Source organism: Haliotis rufescens, unplaced genomic scaffold (assembly GCF_023055435.1).
Source record: "Haliotis rufescens isolate VD_foot unplaced genomic scaffold, xgHalRufe1.0.p SCAF_68, whole genome shotgun sequence".
Taxonomy (NCBI): domain Eukaryota; kingdom Metazoa; phylum Mollusca; class Gastropoda; order Lepetellida; family Haliotidae; genus Haliotis; species Haliotis rufescens.
Genome location: NW_025964359.1, coordinates 885,478 through 907,161, shown reverse-complemented (window position 1 = coordinate 907,161; position 21,684 = coordinate 885,478). Strand labels below are relative to the sequence as shown.

The 21,684-nt window shown below is 38.6% G+C and overlaps 1 protein-coding gene across 2 annotated transcripts in view; it reads left to right on the top strand.

Annotated features, from left to right (window-relative positions):
* The first annotated feature begins 20 nt into the window (after positions 1–20).
* LOC124146115 (ataxin-7-like protein 1) overlaps positions 21–21,684 on the top strand; it is a 38,541-nt gene continuing 16,877 nt past the window's right edge. For both annotated transcript variants that reach the window (XM_046516210.2, XM_046516209.2), the window contains exons 1-3: positions 21–121; positions 287–355; positions 1,117–1,221. In XM_046516210.2, the coding sequence (XP_046372166.1) occupies positions 34–121; positions 287–355; positions 1,117–1,221 (262 nt within the window). In that variant the 5' untranslated portion in view covers positions 21–33. The remainder of the gene's footprint in view (positions 122–286; positions 356–1,116; positions 1,222–21,684) is intronic.

Here is a 21,684-nt window from a genome sequence, read left to right as displayed (position 1 = left end):
TTTCGCTTTGGCAGAAAGCAACAAGAAACTAAAATGGCGACCCAGGACAGAAGTCCGTCGCTGTTTGCTGGCAAGCCATGGTCAGTATTGGCCGACAGTTGGTCCACAGCTGATGAAAAGGGTAAGTTTAGACATATATCAATCATATATGTTTGCATCAAGCATGTTCATCGATTGTGATCGGCGTAGACACTCTTTGAAAAACTGATGTTCAGTTGATTTCATCGAGGTGAGATTGATGATCACGACAAGTGTCATGTTGAAAATTGTCTTGTTTCTTTTGCAGAATCAGACGGTTCAAAGGAATCAGAAGATAAGGATGACAACAGTGATAGTATGAAACTCCGTAAAGACGGTAAATACGATGGGTTCTAACTATTTGATCGGATTTCTTTGCTCTCAAAAATTAGTGAGACATCAATTTTGACAGCGTGCATTCATGAATAAAATGAGAATAACGCGATTTGTAACATCCGTTTATCTGCATCACCGAGATTAACCTTGAAGAAATAAGAGTCCATAAATCTAATAATGTTGTTTACTTCGTTTGCCCGCGTTACTAGTATGTGTTTTTGTTGACTGAAATGTTGTTTGACATTTCACATTGATAGACACAACATGTGCACATGGCCAGGATATTTTCAGGAAATACATGTGTATTCATTTTTGCGTATCATAATCGTAAAACTTAATTGTTTTCACACCCAGAAGTTATGTATCACACATCTTGGTACTGTTTCAACCAAAATTAACCCTAAATAATACATATATGGACTGAAACATGACAGAACATCTGTACCATGGATGAGCTAAACAATCTATTTCTGGTGTTTTTGTGCCACAATGAAATGGTCACACTTAAGGGTTCATTAATACCTGATACCTCGATATGTTTGACTTCAAAATCAATAGCATTTCCTACTAATTCACATGATTTCTGTAAGCATGCAATCCATTCTTTCTGAAATACTGTTTTAGAACGCAAATTAGCTTATAGTTATAATGACCTTGATTCTGTATAAATCATCAACATTGCTCATTAGTCGTTACTGTAATTCGTTATTTAAAAGTTTCATGTCAATGTAAAATAATCACAATCTATTTTGTTTGTTTCAGATAAATACCTTTTTGGTATTTGTCCTTCCCAAGATGAATTTTACTTGGTTGTCTGTGAAAAATGTAACCAAGTGATCAAACCTCAAGCCTTGAAACGGCATATGGGTAATTATCTGTTACTGCTTTACTTTACAGCTGATTCATAGGATCAGCTGTACATCTTTTACAATACCTTGTTACAATGAATATGCTGACAGAATTTTATCTGGAGTTATTACATGAATCACTGACCTCAGAATTAATATTTATCAATCAGACTTGAGTCAAAGACATTTTACTACACATGTTCAGTAGTTTGGTTTTGATTTGTCCTGTTGCAGTTTTACATCAAATGGGGAAATTCTGCAGGAACAATCAAATATGAAAATATACACAAGTACAGTTTTGTTTTTGCTCCCTTGCACATTTAATGTTTGGCAATCATGGGGAGACATCTATATCAGATTCAGAGCAATGTATAATGGTCACCTTAATCACAGGCAAGGACCTTTGTCATTCTTTTTCAGATTTCTACATAGTTCATGTTTTGTTCAGGATTGACAGAATGCAACATCTTTGAATTATGGTTTAAAGCAATTGTAAATTCTAACATCTCCTACAATCAAATGCACACAGGTAAGTATGCAGGGAAAACTCATGTATTTTACTGTTTCAAGAAATAAGGTAAGTTATCCCTATTGTGCATACTGACAGTGCAACATTTTAAAGATCTGAAATGTTTGTTTGTATTGGGTTTGTAGATTTAGTAGCAGCACATCAAGGATTTTGATAAGGGGGTGGGGGAGGTGACATTACCCCAGTGACTGTGCAGAGCTCAAATAAGCTGCATATGTTTGTATGACAACACTGCTCTATTGCCCAATGTAGCCTATTCAGCTTGATTACCCGAATATTTTTAATTATCTTTGTTTATTGAACAAATGCGACCGCCTCCATGGTCTAATGGAAGAGCGTCTGCCCGGAGAGCGGAAGGCCCAGGGTTCGATCCCCAGCCGTGTCATACCAAAAGACGTTAAAAGATGGAACTTGTTGTTACCCTGTCTGGCGCTCGGCATTAAGGGGCTAAAACAAGGACTGGTCGGCTTGGAGTCAGTATACTGTGTCTGAGTGGGGTATTCATGTTAAACTGCAGCATGATATCTCAGTGTGCTGGCACTATAAATAGGCATCAGTCCGGACACATACACGTGCATGCACATCGCTATATAAGTGCAATAATCTTGGACGCGACGTTAAACCCCATTTCACCTCACCACCTTATAACAAATGCAGGCATCATCTATACATAAAGTCTACTGCAGTGAATAATGCACAAAAGTGCCAAGTCTCACTTATTGCAACTGACACATATATTGCTGTTGTGAGGTCATGCAACATCTGACACGTTTTTGGCAGCACACAAACAGAATAAAATGAGAAGTTTGATGAGCCAGCATTCATTCTGCCGTGTAGTTAAAACTGCAGGTGGCCTCTTGAATCACTAATAGTGATCTAGTCACCGAATTGATCTATAACTTTTTGTACGGTATAAGAGGGTCTATACTACTATACTATACTTCTCCTAGCAGGACACATAATATAAATACATATTTTTATGTTTCATTTATTTCTTAGACCGGCTGCTTTTCAGTAGGGGCAGTGGCCCATGAAACAAAAAAAAGAAGAAATGTGTGGCGTAATACAATAGGAATATGATTATTCTTTTATCATGGTCCAGGCATGATGAAAGAACAGTCAAGTCCCGTTAATCCGACATTAGGTAGTATCAACGTTCGAGATAAAAAATCGGACAACTACATGATAGATAACGATTCAAACATGTAATTATAAAAAAGGAAATATTCATATTGTTATGTTACATTGTTAGAGGAATATGTTTTCTAATCATGCAACCTCTAATGTTTAACACAGTACTACTGTTACATACTGTATGACTGATTCAAAATAATTTTTAAAGCAAAGTCCGAAACGGAAGTCGTCAATTTGAAACTACTGCCACTATGCTTAAGAAAGCTGCTTTCTTAGTGGCTAATGTCGACTTCCTGTTGGTAATTTCATTGGTCGTTCAAAGTTCGCAAAAGGTCGTTCAGCGGTAGCCAGAGCTTTTATCCGATTTAATGAGATTGAGGTAATCTAGGCATGTGAATAATCCTGTTTTGTTTAATTAAAGCAGTGATTGTTTATTGTTTAGCAAGTTTATCTCTGCAGCTACCTCGCCGACTTGTTTTGCATCAAAACACAGGGCTGTGTACTCACGGGCAGATGACCACGGAGTACACTGATCACTGTGTCTGATTAATGAGTGGTGTCAGCAATTCGTTGCAAATTAGGTGTGTCGGAGTCAGAGTGCGAAACTGTTGGATTAACAGGTCCAAATGGCACTGATTTAATTGGTTCCCATCAATAGTGTCGGATAAAGCCGATTGCCGGATTAACGAGTGTTGGATTAACGAGACTTGACTGTAGATGGAGCAAGATGTATCATCTTTGACTAACTATCTTTAATTAATATTTTATGAGCTGTTTGTGCTTATCCATAGGATAGTTACTGACGTTCACAAAACTGCATGGTATTACCAGTAAATCTTGAAACAAGCCTTCAGCAATAAATAAATTAATACATGCATTTCTTCGGATTTTATCTATTATTAAATAAATTTAAATTTTCCTGGTCCAACTAGTCCCAGACAACAAATTATTTCTAGTATGGACTGCTGTTTGTCAATGTGTTATCTCCCTTTATTAAGCGCGACCATGACTTCAAACCTGAACCACGAGATCGTTCTAAACAAATTGAGAAAGACTGACCCGTGGCACTACATTGGTCTTTAAAAGTGAAGGGCAATTTGAAAGTGTAAGAAACAATATGCTGACTAAAGCTGAGTAGCATCTGAGATGGTACCACTAGTTAGGGGTAAAACGATACAGCAAGGTCATGATACAATATGTATCACAATACGCATATTTATATCATATCGCCTGGAAACTTCTCGAATAAATATTTATGCAAGTCCAGAAGGAACAGCTAGCCTGTTGCAGCTATTTTTAGTAGTGAAGACATAACTGCTCGATACAATCTGGATACAACCTTTTCTTCTGTTTGAGAAGTTTTCAATCCCCAAATTTGCCCCAACTGAAGGCTTATATGTAGCAGGCACCTCCACTGTTTCCACCACTGCTTGTGTTCAGCCATGCTTACAAGTGGCCCTTTGCTACCATTACCTGAGGTCACTCCGTCAGTTCCTGTTCTATATATAATGTATCACAATCTCACAAACTGACGATTCAAGTAGCATCTATGCCTAAGTATCGATGTCATTGTATGTATCAGTGAATAGTTTACAGCCCTAATTTGGGGGCACGGGTGTCCCAGTCATCTAAGGCGCCAGGATTCGCTGTGCAGAGTTGCGTCCCTTGGGCACGCCAGAAACCTATGATTGTGAGTTCGAATCCCGGTTCGCCCCGGTTATGTTTCTAGGTTTGTCAGCACCATACCCGCGCTCGTGGGTTTCACCGAAGTGGTAAATGTCTGAGACCTGCATCACTTCGGGCTTTCCTCCCACATTAAGCTGACCCGCCGCGATATAACTGGAATACTGTTAAAAGCGGCGTTAAACCCAACTCACTCACTTACTCAACCCTAATTTTTACTTCTCTCTAATGTTAAAATGATATATGCATGAGGAACAAACAAATTCACAACACGCCAGCACCAGTCTAGTTGCTGGCTATCAATACAGATCATAGAGATTGATAAATGCTAATTAAATATCGATAAATAAATTGGAAAAGTAACTTTGAGCAAATACACTAAAAGAAGTGCGAAAGAAAACAACATATTTTACCCCACTCGTGGGTGGTGGCACATTTATACATAGATTGCTTTGTGGACATTTGAGATATAACAGTAACAGTTGCTTTCCATCCTCGGCAATTGACTTGATTGACAATGACAAGTCTGTTTTGGTAAATCTCAACTTTATTTCATCACAATAATTCAAGAGTAAGGAGGGTGAGGAAGCTCTTGGAACCCACATTGTCACACAGCAGTCTTTGCAAGCTTTTTTTTGATAGAATCTCTCAGGCGATGAAGCAAATCAGCATAGTAGGCACCGGTAATCGTCTTTTGACTTTCTAAGTAATCAACAAGGATCACACCCTTTGCATCTCAGAAGACAGTGGCAATAACTTTCTTCGCTGATCTTGAAGACTTGAATTTCTTTGGTGTGGGAGAAGTAAAATGGTGCCATTGCATGGATTGACGTTTTGACTCGGGATGATGGTGGTAGAATCTCTTTTTGAATTTGACGAAATCCTCCCCAATTAGCACTTAATTTTCTCTGGCAATGTAAGTTCATTTTTCATTGAGATCAAAATTTAGAAACTCTAGCACCCAACTAGCAGATATCTTATTCATCTGTAAATGTTCATGAATAATAGGTTCAGTGGATCCATGGCTTATACCTTTGTCTTTTTCGGGTTCTGCAATGGTAATACGTCTATCTGACAGTATAAGTTTTTCTATCTCCTTGATTGAATCATCATTGATGGAGGTTAAGGGACGTCCAGACCTAGGGTCATCATCAAGGCTTGTTCTCCCAGCCTTAAACATGTTAAACATAGCTGCCCAACGTTGAACAGTAGAATAGCTATAGTAATTATCCCCATACACTTGGGACATGCGGTCATGAATTTCTTGGGGGAATACTTTTCTCTGAAGTCAAAACCTTGATGACGGCTAGGTACTCATTCTTTTCCAGTTCTGTGTCCTTTTAGACCCCTATCACGGTCAACTGGCTGTCACTGATATACAAACAGCCTCAACAGACCAAATACACTTTCAATGAACTACTCAAACAATGTACTATATTGACTACAGAGCTCCAGATAAGCTTTTGGTGTTGTGGGTATTTTACCCATGCATTTTAAAATCATTGGGTATCAGTAATTCTATCTGGGTATTCAAATTTCTGTTACCCACTAGTTTTTACACATGTTTGTATTTAATTTAAATATTTAAAAGACTATTCATCTAGTCCCGGCAAACTGGTGTCGTGTGGGTTCGAGAGCTTTATAGGACTCAAAAATACCACCATACTTCCACAAGAAAGTGTGATAGCAAATGATCATGATGTAACTGTCATCGTGGAGTTTGGCAAGGTTGACGGAATGCCCGTTTATAATTTCAAAATAAGTTGCTGATTTGCTAATCGAATACGCAGGGTTACTGCACAATAATTTGATGATACGCACAAGTTTTATTTTCGTAGCTTATCTATAATGTTCGTTGTGTATTTGATACGCTTGGATTTTATTTTACTGCATATTTCTGCATTCCTGATACATATTTTACGCAGATACGCAGCTTATCTGGATCTCTGTTGACTAGTTCACTTTGTTATGTCCCATAGCTGAAAGTTAGTTTGGCTTAGAGGGGCGGTCGTGTAGCCTAGTGGTTAAAGCATTCACTCGTCATGCCGAAGCCCCGGGTCTGACATGGGTACAATGTGTGAAGCCCATTTCTGGTGTCCACCGTGATATTGCTGGAATTTTGCTAAAAGCAGCGTAAAACCATACTCACTAGTCAGGTCACTTTTTGACCAGCCCTCGTAAGTCAACCATGCCCTTCATCCCTGTGCCGCCATGTGTATCTGACTAGAGATAAATCCAGCTATAATTATGGGCATGGTACTGAAAATCTTGTCTCCTCCAGTTCGGCACACTATCTATCAGTCAGCACTAACTCATGACTTTGCAGTCTGGAAATTTAGTCACTAGTCCAAGGCCAAAGTCTAATGGCACTGACGTCACGATGATGCTGAGGGCTATATGTTTGGCACAGACTGCTTTGTATCCTGGTCACAGAGACATTTATGAAGGATTCCAAAGAAGTTGCCCTTGGCAAGCAAATTGGAAAACAATGGTTCTTTTGTTCAAAATTCGATTTCAAGGTAATATTTCTTCAATTTAGAGTTCTTTCTTACAGTGTATTCAACATTACATTCAATGCAAGTATGTAAAACTAAACATTAACGCCTCTCCTTCTTTATTGGCCCTGTTATCAGTGAAACACAAGTCACCTCCACAAAACCTATACAGTACATGAAGTTGAATTTTCTTAACTCATAATTTAGGAAGCTTCACTGAAATTTGCTGCAGACTTGTGGCCGAATATTGATGCCCGGGCAGCAGTAGAAACTAACATTTTTAGTCCACTAGTCCTTAAAATGATAATATATAGCAAAACCCTTTAAAAAGGCAAATTTCTACTAGTCCTTATGATGCCTTAACTATTGGGCAGTTTGGCAAGGACTACAGGACTAGTGCCTCTCTAACACTGCTGAGGAGGTCTAGATAAGTAAGAGAGTGTCAATATACAATGACATTTTGAAATTCAGATTTGATGTGTGCAGACATTTCTTTAATTATTGTTATTAATGAATATTGGTAACATTAGAAATGTGATATTGTCATTAATGTAGATAAAATAGGATCATGGTATTTGAACCTAGGAAGAACAAAACTGTTTTTGACATTAGTTAAAAAAATCATTGGATATAGATGTAGTTGTATTAATATTTATATTAATTATAATAAGAATGAATTTTCAGACTAAGTGCATGTACAGTGAAAATCGGAAACCCTGTTTTCATATAAAAACACATGTACTCAGTGTTGGTAACTAAGCATGGAAGTCGTGGCTCATGGGGTCCTTGTTATAACCCTAATGTCATATGTTAGGAATGTAAGGGGTCCCTTGATTCAAATACCACAGAAGACCTCAAGGACCAGGGGGTCCCCCTAATGTCAAACACTTGTATGTTGAGCGGCAGGCATAAGTTGACACAACTGTTTTTGTAGGTGCATTGTGGAAATCTGGGATTGCTGACTGTTGGCTTAAATCAGCAGACTGTCACTTTAATGTACCCAAACCCTAATTTTCACTGTTTGCTTAAGTTACTTAAACTATAACAATCTCATTATAACCTGATCTTTTGCTCCTGATAAGATATGTCAGGTCTTTGACGGCCCAATGTAAAGTGAAGGGAGCATGGGCTCTTGAGACAATCAAATGGCAGACTGTTTTGGTACCCACCTCAATTTGAAAATTTCTATCTTAGCTAAAGAAAACCTATATAGAACACAAACATATCCTTGATTGTACACCTCATTGTGTGTAGAAGATCCATGGAGCTCAGAAACAATAGCATGTATAATATATCCACAACACTAAAATAGCACAGCTTTTTTGTTTTGCATTTGGAACTACCCTATTATATTTGTTTTTAAGATACAGAAGTTTGATATGCTTGTCTGAATGCTTAGCTCACTTACACCAAGAATATAGAAGCCAGATGAAGCAGTAAGCATATACACTGAAACGTTGTGTTCCTCAGAATAAAGAAGTTGACATCCATAAATTCTCTTCCTTATGTGTATCACTTCTAAATGCCTTTCAAAGACTTAATATAGAAGCCTTTGTTCATTACAAAGTTCACCTAAAACGACTTCTATGGACATGTCCCCAGATCTTCACAAAGATAAGTATCATATCAGAGTAAAAGAACTTATTTTAAGGGGATTGCAATAATGACCTCTCTTTCGAAATGTCACGCTTGCATCCTAAGTACCAAGTTGTCCGACTCCCCGTTGTTCCCAGTGCCTTAGGTTTGGTACCTCCCAATCTGTTGACTGACATTGGGAGAGTACCCAGGTTTGCTTACCAGGAATACAGCCTTTCTGACAATCTGGGTAATGCAGAAGGCTGCAGTGTTGGGGAGTCTTCACATTCTCCGAAAAATTCTTGGTGGGTTCGACTAGGCAGCGTTTCCTGGGAGAAGTCCCATTCGCTGTCTGGGCTGCATGTAGAGGGGGCAAGGGCCCTGAGCTGATGATGAGCCTGACTGTGCCAGAATCACCCAAACCCTCTTTGCTGCATTTTTAATTTTAATCTGTAAATAATAATAATAATAATAATAATCTACAAACCCTCAAGAAAGTAGTTTGAATGATTTATTTTAAATTAAAATCAGTAGTTTACATTGCTTACCAGTTGGTTTTGAGAAAGTGACAAAACAATGATCTGACATACAACTGGCTGACAAGTCAGAATGACGGATTCTAGACTGTGATGGTAGAAAAGAGCTTGATGCCCAGGCAACTTACATCATTAGCTGTTTGTTCCACATGGTCACGCCCCATTTCAGATACCGCAGTTGTTTGATGTGTTCTCATGATGTGTCAGACAAATGGGGTATGAGTAAAGACAAGGTGTTTTATGGATGACAACTTCTTTATCCTATTATGATGCAGCGCTTCGGTACATGTCCTTAAACCATTGTCAAGCAGGAATGGGGTATGTTCAGGACTGATCCATTTTACCACTTTGGTCACAAATATTGAATAGTGGTTGAACTCAACCATGGCTTTTGTGATGTTAGGGTATCTGACAAATGGGGTATGACCTGTCAAATGGTAAGGCTCCCAGACATTAAATACATTCAACTCTGAAATATCACTATAATGTCCGTCAACATACAGGTGACAATCAAATTGAATGTATGTACATGATATATGGAATACAATATTATTAAGCAATCTGAGCTTTAAATTACAGGCTAACATGGTCCAGTGTTCACTGTGCATGGTTGCACCAGGGTCTGCTGGTTGTGGGGCTTGACCTGATCTGGATCTGTGGTCTGTCAACACCATGAGTGTACTCTTGGATTTCACCATGTGTGTGCTCATGGATTTCACCATGTGTGGTCATGGATTTCACCATGTGTGTGGTCATGGATTTCACCATGTGTATGGTCATGGATTTCACCATGTGTGGTCATGGATTTTACCATGTGTGCTCATGAATTTCACCATGTGTGCTCATGAATTTCACCATGTGTGTGCTCATGGATTTCACCATGTGTGTGCTCATGGATTTCACCATGTGTGTGCTCATGAATTTCACCATGTGTGCTCATGAATTTCACCATGTGTGCTCATGGATTTCACCATGTGTGTGCTCATGGATTTCACCATGTGTGTGCTCATGGATTTCACCATGTGTGTGCTCATGGATTTCACCATGTGTGGTCATGGATTTCACCTTGTGTGTGCTCATGGATTTCACCATGTGTGTGCTCATGGATTTCACCATGTGTGTGCTCATGGATTTCACCATGTGTGGTCATGGATTTCACCATGAGTGGTCATGGATTTCACCATGTGTGGTCATGGATTTCACCATGTGTGGTCATGGATTTTACCATAGTGGTGAACTTTCATGGCCTTCGTCAAATTGGGCTTTTCTCCGATATTAAGTTGACTTCCTGTGATATAACTGAAGTACTGTTCAAGGCAGCATTAAGCCAAGGCCATTTACTCAAATCTCATTTGACAACTGTTTTCCACCAGTCAGCAGCAGACAGAAGATTGTAGCAGACATCAAACACAACGGGTTTCATGAAAGCACAAAAAGTCTGCTTTAAAATAATCATGTTACTCCTTCACCATCTGAATCTTGAAGCATTTGTCAGATATTGGACACCAACTATGGCAACATTATTCAGATATCCTTTTCATTTCAACAGCCTACCAGGATTTTTCAGAAAGTATCTGTTAACCAAAGAATAAAGTCTTATTTTGTCCCCCCTTTTTGCATGTTGTTCTAATATATTGGTTACAACAAAATATCTCAAATGACACAGACAGATTCATTTTTTTGTTTTCATACTTTTCATATTACTTCATGAAAAAGGAAATCACACAAATCTTCAAGTTCGTAAAGTATGCACTTGTATCACATTTGCCATGGCCAGCTAATTGTTTACATACCAAGTTGATTAATTGCTCACAATATCTATTAGGGCTGTTACGATTCACTCACGTATTCGGTGAATCAAACCGTATCCATTCATGAATTGAATTCGTTATTCGTGGCCACTAGAATCAAATATTTATGAATATGCAATCATGTGCATTTACATACCCTGTACCTAAAAATATCCAATTATATGCATAGATTTCTTTAAAGTCAACATTCTTATGTTTAATTTGGCAATATTGTGTTCACAAGTCATTGTCGCATTTGAGCAGATACTAGTACCTGGATAATTGCAGTATATCAATATATGATATATTAATAGTTAACAAACCATGTCAAATACTTTGTTATTTTTTCTCTGAATATAACAAATAATAAATCAACTGCTGACTTGTTATTGTATTCGTGATTTAATATTCATATTCGTTACCCTATATTCATGATACGAATCATATTCACCTCATAGTGTATTTGTTGCAGCCTTAATATCTATCATGGATTGTCTATCCCAGACTTGATTATTTACAGACTGCTGTCATATGACTGGAATACTGCAGAGTGTGGCTTTAAACAACGAACAAGCTTATATCTGACAATGTAACTGAAATTATGCATCTTCCTGAGGCTAGGGAGTTACCTGATTATAAGAGTCCAGTTTCCACCCTTGCCGAAGTAGGCTGGAATTATGGAGTGATTTTTGGGCTGGACTTATAAATGAGTGACGTCATTTCCTTTGAAGCAAATACAAGTGATAGGTGGAATCTGTTTGGTCAGTAGGAGGGACACATCTTCCCGAGGCAAGAGAGTTAACTGACTATAAAAGTGGACTTTTATAGCGAGTTAACTCCCTTGCCTGGGTAAGATGGAAATAATGAGCCTCAATAGTAAATTTGAAATACAAATATTATGTAGGAAGTTCCTTTTTAGATCAAACTGATAAATAGTTAAACATTAGAACAGCAGTTGGATAAGTTGTCTCACAGATATTTGATCAATTTTTTCTGGGAGAACATTTTTTAGATTTCCAAATCACTGTTTTTGTATTTATTGAAATTAACATTGAGGTTGTGATAAAAAGATGGAATTTAGAATCATATTGTGTCTATAGGCAAGAACTGTGTCGCATTTCCTGATTTTGCCTGAGTGTGTTATTCTTATCTAATCTATCACTTCCCATGCACTAACTGACTTGGGGTGACAACTTGACTTAAATACTAATCTACATTTCACTTCAAAATAGTGCATCACTGTGAATTTTCGAGGTTATTGTGACAAACGGCTGTGTCATTCATTGCCAGTTACTGTTTCACTTTTACTTGTACAGTGCCGAGACTAGGCAATTCTTCAATCTTACGAAGGTGAAAGCAGTGTTTTGGACTGAAAGTACATGGCATATACTGAAAATATGTATTTAACGCGAATAGGCTTGCCGCTATTCACTGCGGAAGCAATCTGAAACCCTGACTGGAACCAGTTTTGTTTCTATTCCAACATGTTTTTGTCATGAACCAGTGGTCTGTTGACTAGTTGGATGTGGCAAGTGGCATCAACCAATGCAGCTACTTGTTGATGAGGATTTGGGGGATCTAATGTTGAATTCAGCATTGAGACTGAAACATTATAAATTACAAAGGGGTTGACTGATGGTTAATGCATTTACTTGTCACGATGAAGGCACTGGTTCGATTACCGACATGAGTACAGGGTGTGAAACCCATGTCAAGTGTGCCATTCTGTAACAGACCCACCAATGAAAACTGACAGACTGCACAAAAAACTGTCATATGACTACAGTACACAGGGAAGTAGGGCTGGGATGGGCAACTTGGGTACTCGGGTCGGGTGGGTACTGAGTAGGACCCGGGTACCCACAGGACTACCCGGACTCTTGGTTAGCCACATGGTATATTGTTTAATCACACAAAATTATCTAGAACTCTATGGTTACACTATAAGTGACTAATGTTTGCATTTCTTTTTGACTATGCATACATTCCTTCTGACTTTATATGTATGAATAAAGATAAAACTTCAGTCAACTTCAGTTTATGCATGACGTGTATCTAAATACATTTTGCCAGGGCTACGGTCAAACTATTCCCAGTTGGACATTTGGACCTATCTCTTGAGACCTACAGTGGGTACCCAGGTTGGGGGGGGGAGGGGGGTGTGTGTGCGTAAATTTGGACTTGTCCCAGCCCTACAAGGAATGAGTACAGAGAAACAGAGAACAATGAATCGATAATATAATAATACACATTTATTCATGATATTAGCCCCGTAAGATGTAAATTTACTTGCTGTTTGTTGATCCTCGTGACTAGCAAGCAACTTTCCTCTTGGTCTGCGCATGCCTAGTTTGGAATGTTGCGGTCTGTTTGTTTTAGTGATGCCGCTTCCATGTTTTTCGGCAGCACGCTCTCAGATTTATGATGCTGTTTCTTAGTTTTTAGTTATGTTATCTTTTTCTGTTGCTGATTGCACAAGACAGTTTTTTGTTCCAGTCTATTAGTTTTCATTGGTAGGCCTGTGTAATGTTGCTGGAATAGTCCCAAGAGCTGCAAAACCTTACACTGTTACACACTTTGTGTTATTCCAACAATAGTATTATACACTGCCATGTCAATACAACTGAAATCCCAGTATCATCTTACTGTAAACAACATTATTTTATTAACCACTGTATATCTCTCTGTATAGTGTCTACATGTAACAAGCAATCCATCAGAGCTTATTCTCAGGGGGAAGAGTATCCTCAATGCTGGAAACTTGAGATGCTCTCTACAATGTTGAAATATTTTTCTGGGAGGATGTCTGTATGGCTTTAGTGTCCTTGATAGTCAGAGTCTACACAAAAACCTTTGCTTTCACAACCAACCAGGAAGTGCTCAGCCACCGACCGAGTCTCCCATAACAGTTATGTTAGTCCCCTAAACTTCACTCAAGTAAATTTGAAAGCAATCTGTGATGTTTACTTCCTCCACTAATCTTTTTTTAGACATATGTTAAAGGAGTGTCACTGTCAGGTATTATAAAAAACTCATTTTTATGGGGCATGATCCTCTGTTTACAAACATGCTCTTGACACTATCAGTTTAAACTTAACAGGGTCTGGGGTATCATACAGGTTTTGAAAGAGTGTCCTGATATCCCTGTGCAGTGTTTCAAATTAAAAGGGATACTGGAGTCTTTGATTAACCTACAGGATTTGATTTTTGGACCCCTAATTTTTTTACCTTTAATATAGGGGTTAATATTGTTTTAAAAAGAACACCAAGAGCCTCATTTTAAATTCCTTGCTTTTTGTTCGACATGACTATGATTTATATTGAATGGCCACAAAGCCTGAATTGTATTGATAATATGATGATGGCTGTCGAGCCTTGTCTAGTTAGTAGCTTTGATATTTATGATTACTGCATAAATCATTCACTCCTGGGGCATGGGTGGCACGGCTGTCTAAGGTGCTACAATTAACTTGGCAGAGTTGTGTCCCTTGAGGTTGCCAGGATCTTGTGATCATGAGTTTGAATCCGTGATTGACCTGATTTAGATCTGTGGTGTGTCAGCATCATGCCCATGCTTGTAGGTTTTACCAAAGGGGTAAACATCTATTACTACGATGACCTTGGGCTGTCCTCCACTGGAGTTACTGTTGAAAGTGGTGTTGAACCTAACTCACTCACCTGCTGACTCCCTAACTCACTGTTACCAGCTGTTACTGTGTCACATGTGGTCATCTAACTGGTGCAGTTGCCGGAAAAGGCAAACAAGGATATGCTAAAAATAGGGTGACTTCTCTGAATCAGTTGACTCAGGAAGTTTTCACATGACAGTCTGGAGAATATCGCCCAACTCTTCTGACATACCGTATTTGACGTAATAAGTGCTCAGGGCGCTCTCAAAATTAGAAATAGGGGGCTCTTATTAGAAAATACTTTTGGTGAGATTAAAAACAAGGTTGAAAGATTATAAATTTTGTGGTTTATGCTGACAGCCTGAAATGATATAAAAGAAGAATGTGTGTGTATTATACACGATAGATATGTTTTCGAGAATTTAATTGCCCACAGTTAAGGGTGCATATAACAAATGAGTGCATATTATACACAAATACATAAGACTTGTGTACATTGATCAATTGGTAAGGGTGCTAACTGGGATTGTTCACTAGCCAATATATTAGCAAATATCGCCGTGGGCGCTTATTAGAGCAGGGCGTTTATTACATAGAAAACAGTAAATAAATCAACATGATCAAGTTAAGTTGATAAGAGTTACAAATATCTGAGGCTCTTTATTGTGGTACTGCTATCATCCAAAATCATTCACCCGAGCGACATCTGGGAAGCCAGTTTTGGGATGATAAAAAAGATTTTGGGAACTTTTTATTGTTCATGGTAATTTGGGGGAATTTACTCATAATTTATATGTTAAAAATGCAGACATGTTCTTTGATGTACCACTTGTCCTTCTCTTCTTAGTCATGTTGAATATCACAAAAGCCCCATCGTAATTGTGGATTAGAACTATTCTCCAGCAACCCGTGCTTGTCATAATAGGCAAATAAATGGATCGGATGGACAGACTTGGTGACATGGTTAAATGCATGTCATTGTACTCTGATGGCATGGGTCGTTGCTCATTATATCAATCACTGGTTTGTCTGGTCATGAATCAATTATTTACAAGCTGTTGTCATATACAGCTGGATAATGCTGTATTAGGCTAAAAAAAAAAATAATCTTGGTTCTCAGGCACAGCCCACTTCATCAAAGTCCCCCACACGTTTCTTTTTTATTTCCTTATTTTAAAAAAATATAAAAAATTAAATATTCCAAATCCAACAGTAGTCAAATACTGTATTCCAGTATTTTACTCATCAAGGAATACATTGATGTAGGGAGGCCCTGTCCCAGGTTGATTGTACACAATTGTTTATTGATTACACAACTGTTTATTGGTTACATACCAGTTTGAACAACCCAAAAAACAAAAATAAGACACCGCCCGCCCGCACTATATTTTCAAAAACCATTGCCTGAGAACCAATTCTTTTCTTTTATTAAGCCTAAGTTATATTTTTGTGTGGCGAAAATTATGCAAAAACATTCAAATAGACCAATGTACATTATGTAGATTTTTGTGATTAATTCTTCTTCTCCCACAATAGATGGTAGACATTATGTGTCAAAACATTCCTAACTATTAACAAAGCTAGTTTCCAAGCATAATTTGGAACAATTCATTGAATGACTTATTCACTTAATCCATTAATCTGGGTTTAAAAGAAAATGTCATATGATTGGGCTGTTGATCAGTTGTTGTAGGTGTGAAATATCAGAGATATGGTGTACTTGTTCCCTCGTCATATCCTAATAGAGTAACTTTATCTATGAACTCAATTTGTTTTTATTCTGCATGACCTGAAAGTGACAGTATGTTAATTGTTAGGTTGATTACATCATCCTAGTACTGTTTGAACACAGATGATGTAAAGCTCTGTAAAGTACCGTATTCGATGTAATAAGCGCCCCGCTCTAATAACCACCCACAGCGATATTTGCTAATAAATTGGCTAGTGGACAATCCCAATAAGCACCCCTTCCGATCGATGTACACAACACTTATTTATTATTTTATAATGCTCACTTGTGTGTTATATTCACCCTTATTTATGGGCAATTAAATTCTGGAAATATATATCTGTTGTATAAACATTTCAGGCTGTGAGCATAAACCGTGAAATTTACGATCTTTCAGCTCTATTTTTTTTCACCAAAGTAATATTAAAGAGCCCACTAATTCTAATTTTGAGAGCGCCCTTGGCGCTTATTAGGTCAAATATGGTAATTAGCTTTTTGTCTAGAAGGTGACAGATAAACCACTGTGAAGAAGTCCTCAATATAAATACAGCTTTGAGTTTGGCAATATATTGGGATGAATCTATTCTTAGCTAAATGTCAGTATTTAGTTTTCTACTCTAGTTATATATTCACACAGGCAGTGTAATGCAATAAAAGAAAGCCCTTAACAAATAGAAATCTGGTACAAGAAGCCATTTCCACTTCGCGGCCTTAGACTATTTGTCTTTGTAGTTGATATTTATTAGAATATTGATGTTAGATAGACAGTTATAGGATTAAGAAAAGAAATATTCACACAAAACAAACTCCAAAAATCACATTTCAGGTCAGAAAAGTGTGATAAGGTAACTCCTGAATTTGACCTATTTTAAGTAAACTTCCGGGATGGGACAAGGCATTAAAATTTGCATACACTGAAAACAAATCAAGTCACTTCCTGCAGTGAGCAGGTGTGTATATTAGAACAAGTGTTCAGGTGGGAACTTTTTCCCTTCTTTCTGTCTTCCTCCCCCTCTCCTCGTCACGATATGGCTGAAATATTGCCGATGTGACATAAAGCATAAACTCACTCACACTCCTCCCCCTCTCTCTCCCCTCCAGTCAGTACTGCTTGAGTGACCATGCATGAGGCCTTCCCTGTCCACTTCGTCCACAATAGCCCTGCCCATCCACATACCTCTATCACACCTGCCATTGTCATGGCCCAGCTCCTGTCTACAGAGGGCTAACAGATTGTAGCTCTTGTGCTAGGTTAAAGTCCTTGGTTTATACGATGATGGTATTTTGATGATTTAGTAAATGGGATTTGTTTACTGTTGCAGAAAAATAAATATTAGGATATCTTTGATATTGTATTATGATTGTTTACTGTAGCTTTCTTTTTATTGATATTATATCATATGTTTTTTGTTCATTTTTTACTGTGGGAATGGTGGGTTTTTTTAAGGGAATGGTATAGGGGAAAATTGTCATTCCTAGAAAATAATTGTTTCTTGTTTATTCATCTTCGTCTTCAAAAAGAAGACAATGTAACAGGTTTTCATTATATTATGCTTTCTGTAGACCAGTATTGAAAGCATATGTGAGGTGAAACACATGATGAGTACACATAGGTACATAGCATTAGAAATTAGCACTTGTCCTATAGTACTTGCCAAACAGCCCATTAGTTAAGGTATCATAAGGACAAGTAGAAATTTGCCATTTTTAGGGTTTTGCTATATGTTATGATCATAAGGACTAGTGGACAAAAATAGTTAGTTTCTATCACTGGATATGGTGCATGCTCACATGCAGAGACTGTCTGTTGTCTAGTGGTAGAGCATCTGCCCGGAGAGCGGAAGGTTCGGGGTTTGCGTCATACCAGAAGGCGTTAAGAGATGGTATGCGTTACCTGGCGCTCAGGATTAAGGGGCTAAAAGAAGGACAGGTCAGCTCAAAGTCCGCATACTGTGTCTGAGTGGGGTATTCATGTAAAACTGCAGCATGGTATCTCTAGCACTATAAATCGGCATTTGCCGGACTAGTACAAGCAGCCACACACACGTACATTCACGTCGCTATGTAAGTGCAATAATCTTGGACGCGACGTTAAACCCCATTTCACCTCACCTCAACAAACCTCACCTCACCTCACCTCAACAAACCTCACCAAATCTCACCTCACCTCACCTCAACAAACCTCACCTCACCAAATCTCACCTCACCTAACATGCAGACATACCCATAGGTATGTCGTGCATGTTCACATACTTGTGTAACCAATGAATTGGGGACAATAGATAGATTATACTTAATAAAATTGAATAAATAAAGGCTAGACACGTTTGTGCAGAGCAGAGAACATCCTTCAAAGCATATAACAACAGATGATGAAAATCATTAGTGCTGGTTGCAGAGTTGCTAGCTACAGGTGATCTAAAGTTATTCCTTGTGGGCCCTTGTGTAGACTTCTTTCACATCCTTACAACATATAGTGGCCTGGGTTCCTCGGTCTGTATGTCTCTGTGTCTCTCTGTTGTTTAACGCCACACTCAGCAACATTGCAGTTATATGACGGCAGACAATCCAGTGAGACATTTTGTGAGCAACAGTCCCCGTCATCAGGGTGCAAAGACACATAATCAGCCAAGTCACACCACCCGATGCATTTGGTCAACTAGCATAGGTTGCTGGGGATCTGTTCTAATGCGGAATCCACATGGGATACATACAGTGGTTTGACGCCTAGAGTGAAGTGAGTGAATGAGTATGGTTTTATGCTGCTTTTAGCAATATTCCAGCAATATCATGGCGGGGGACACCAGAAATGGGCTTCACACATTGTACTCATGTCGGGAATCGAACCCGGGTCTTCGGCGTGACGAGCGAACGCTTTAACCACTAGGCTACCTGACCGCCCCCCCCTAGAGTGAAGCCAACTAGTTGGCAGTGATATGCTGGAGACAAATGGCATAAGGACATTTTCAGGATGTTGTAATTTGTATGCATTCTTCTGTATCGTGTAATACCAAATTTGGAACAAATATTCAGGAAATTTTGATTGACTGTCTTAGAAGATGGACCCTGGCTGTTGCCATAGTATTTCTTTATTTTGGGTGAAAACTACTACATCTTGCAACTTCTCACTAATTGACTGCCGTTTATCGCTGTGTATAAGGTGGGTTTTTCATACTTAAAATTAGTCAGGTTACAAGGGGGGTCGCCCAGTACACAGGGTAGAAGAGTTTTGATGTTTTTTTCCCAAACACAAAGACATTACCGTGAGCAGGTCACACCGGAAATACCATGTCAATAATCCATACTGAATGACACAAATTGTAGTAACACTGTCTGGTTATGAAAGGTTATGTCAAACCCTGGTAGGAAGAAAGTCCGGTGCAAACCTTCAGCTTTACATATAGCACCCGTATCATGCCATGATATTGCTAGATTAAGGCAAGCCCCAGCTAACACTCATTAATAATACATTGTTCTGAATCAAAATGTATGCTTGAAATGTGTCCTGTACCAAGTTTTCTGTGTACTTGACTTATATTTGGTGGTTATTTGTCAGCCGGGGAGACTTACAGTGGTTAAGTTCATAAATATTCAGATCTAAAATGAAAGATAAATTTTTATTTTGTCTGGTCGTGTAGCTTTTTTTTTCCAGATTACATATTTCAACATGACATTTTATTATGTAACATAAGCTCTGGAAGATTAAATGATGTAATCTGTTGGAAGTTTATTTTTTGGAACAAATTTATGTCAACCTTTAGACCTTGTCATCTGAATAAGTGCATTCGTTCTTGCCTCAATGGGTTTTAAAAGAATTGTTCGCGTACATGGTCCTCTTTCCTCCTCATGTTTGAAATAGGGTTCAGTCGGACGGAACAGAAATGTGCACAGCTGGCAAAACTGGTATTTGTATTATTTTGTGTTCGGTTATGCAAGGATGATTTCTAAAATGTAAGTTGACTTGGACTTTTTCCTGCTATTTTGAAACTATAGAAATGATGTTTGGTATTTCAGCTTAACTTCTCAAACACTAACATAGCTGTGATGATAGCTGTCATGATGATATGAACTATGAGATTCATCAATCAAAATGTGTACACAACAATTGGAGGATCCAAGATGCGGGTAGCTTCATGTTGGGTTATTGTTAACTGGGCTCACATCGAAAATTTGTTTTCTCTTTCAAAATGCTTTACATTTCCCATTGGGAGTGGAAATAACCATATAGGTCACACTGACTTGTTTATGACTTGGACCGCCTCCCTGGTTTAGTGGTAGAGCGTTCAGCCGGAGAGCGGAAGGTCCGGGGTTCGATTCCTGGCCTCATACCAAAAGACGTTAAAAGATGGTACTTGTTGTTACCCTGTCTGGCGCTCGGCATTAAGGGGCTAAAACAAGGAGTGGTCGGCTCGGAGTCGGTATACTGTGTCTGAGTGGGTGTATTCATGTTAAACTGCAGCATGGTATCTCAGTGAGCTCGCACTACAAATCTGCATCAGTCCGGACTAGTACAAGCAGCCACACAAACACACACACGTACATGCACGTTCCTATATAAGTGAAATAATCTTTGAGGTGACGTTAAACCACCTGTTTATGACTTGTGTAACATGCAGTACATGCAATTTTATAGACAGAATTTAAGTTTAAGAGTTTAAGAAAAGAAAATATCTTCAGACTTTTGAGGTTCATTTTCACTAATAGTTCTTTTTTAGGTAGATGTTTAAAACAATGTATCATGATAATTAAAAAACATGATCAGTTATTTTGTCTTGAGATCAGTCTGGGAAAAAAAACATTTAAGCCTACTACCCCAAACTACTGCTTCTTATTGTAACCATGCCATTGGCACTCTAATACAAGGAATTTCAAATCGTGATGGGGTGCATGGGTGGCCCAGTCGTCTAAGGCAACTTAATTTGCTGTGCAGAGTTGCATCCCTTGGGTACTCCTGAAACCTACAATTAAGTGTTTGCTCCCTGTTTCACCCCAATTATGTTTCTAGATTTGCCAGCACCATATCCGTGCTCATTGGTTTAACCAAAGAAGTAAATGTCTGAGACCTGCATCACTCTGGGCTTTCCTCCCACATCAAGATGCCACATCGTGATGTTTGTTGTTTTGTTGGTTTGTTGTTTAACGCCGCACTCGGCAATAGTCCAGCTATATGACGGCGTTCTGTAAATAATCGAGTCTGGACCAGACAATCCAGTGATTGACATCATGAGCATCGATCCATGCAATTGTGATCGATGTCATGCATCAACCAAGTCAGCGAGCCTGACCACCCGATCCCGTTAGTCGCCTCTTACGACAAGCACAGTCACCTTTTACGGCAAGCATGGGTTGCTGAAGACCTATTCTACCCCGATCTTCACGGGT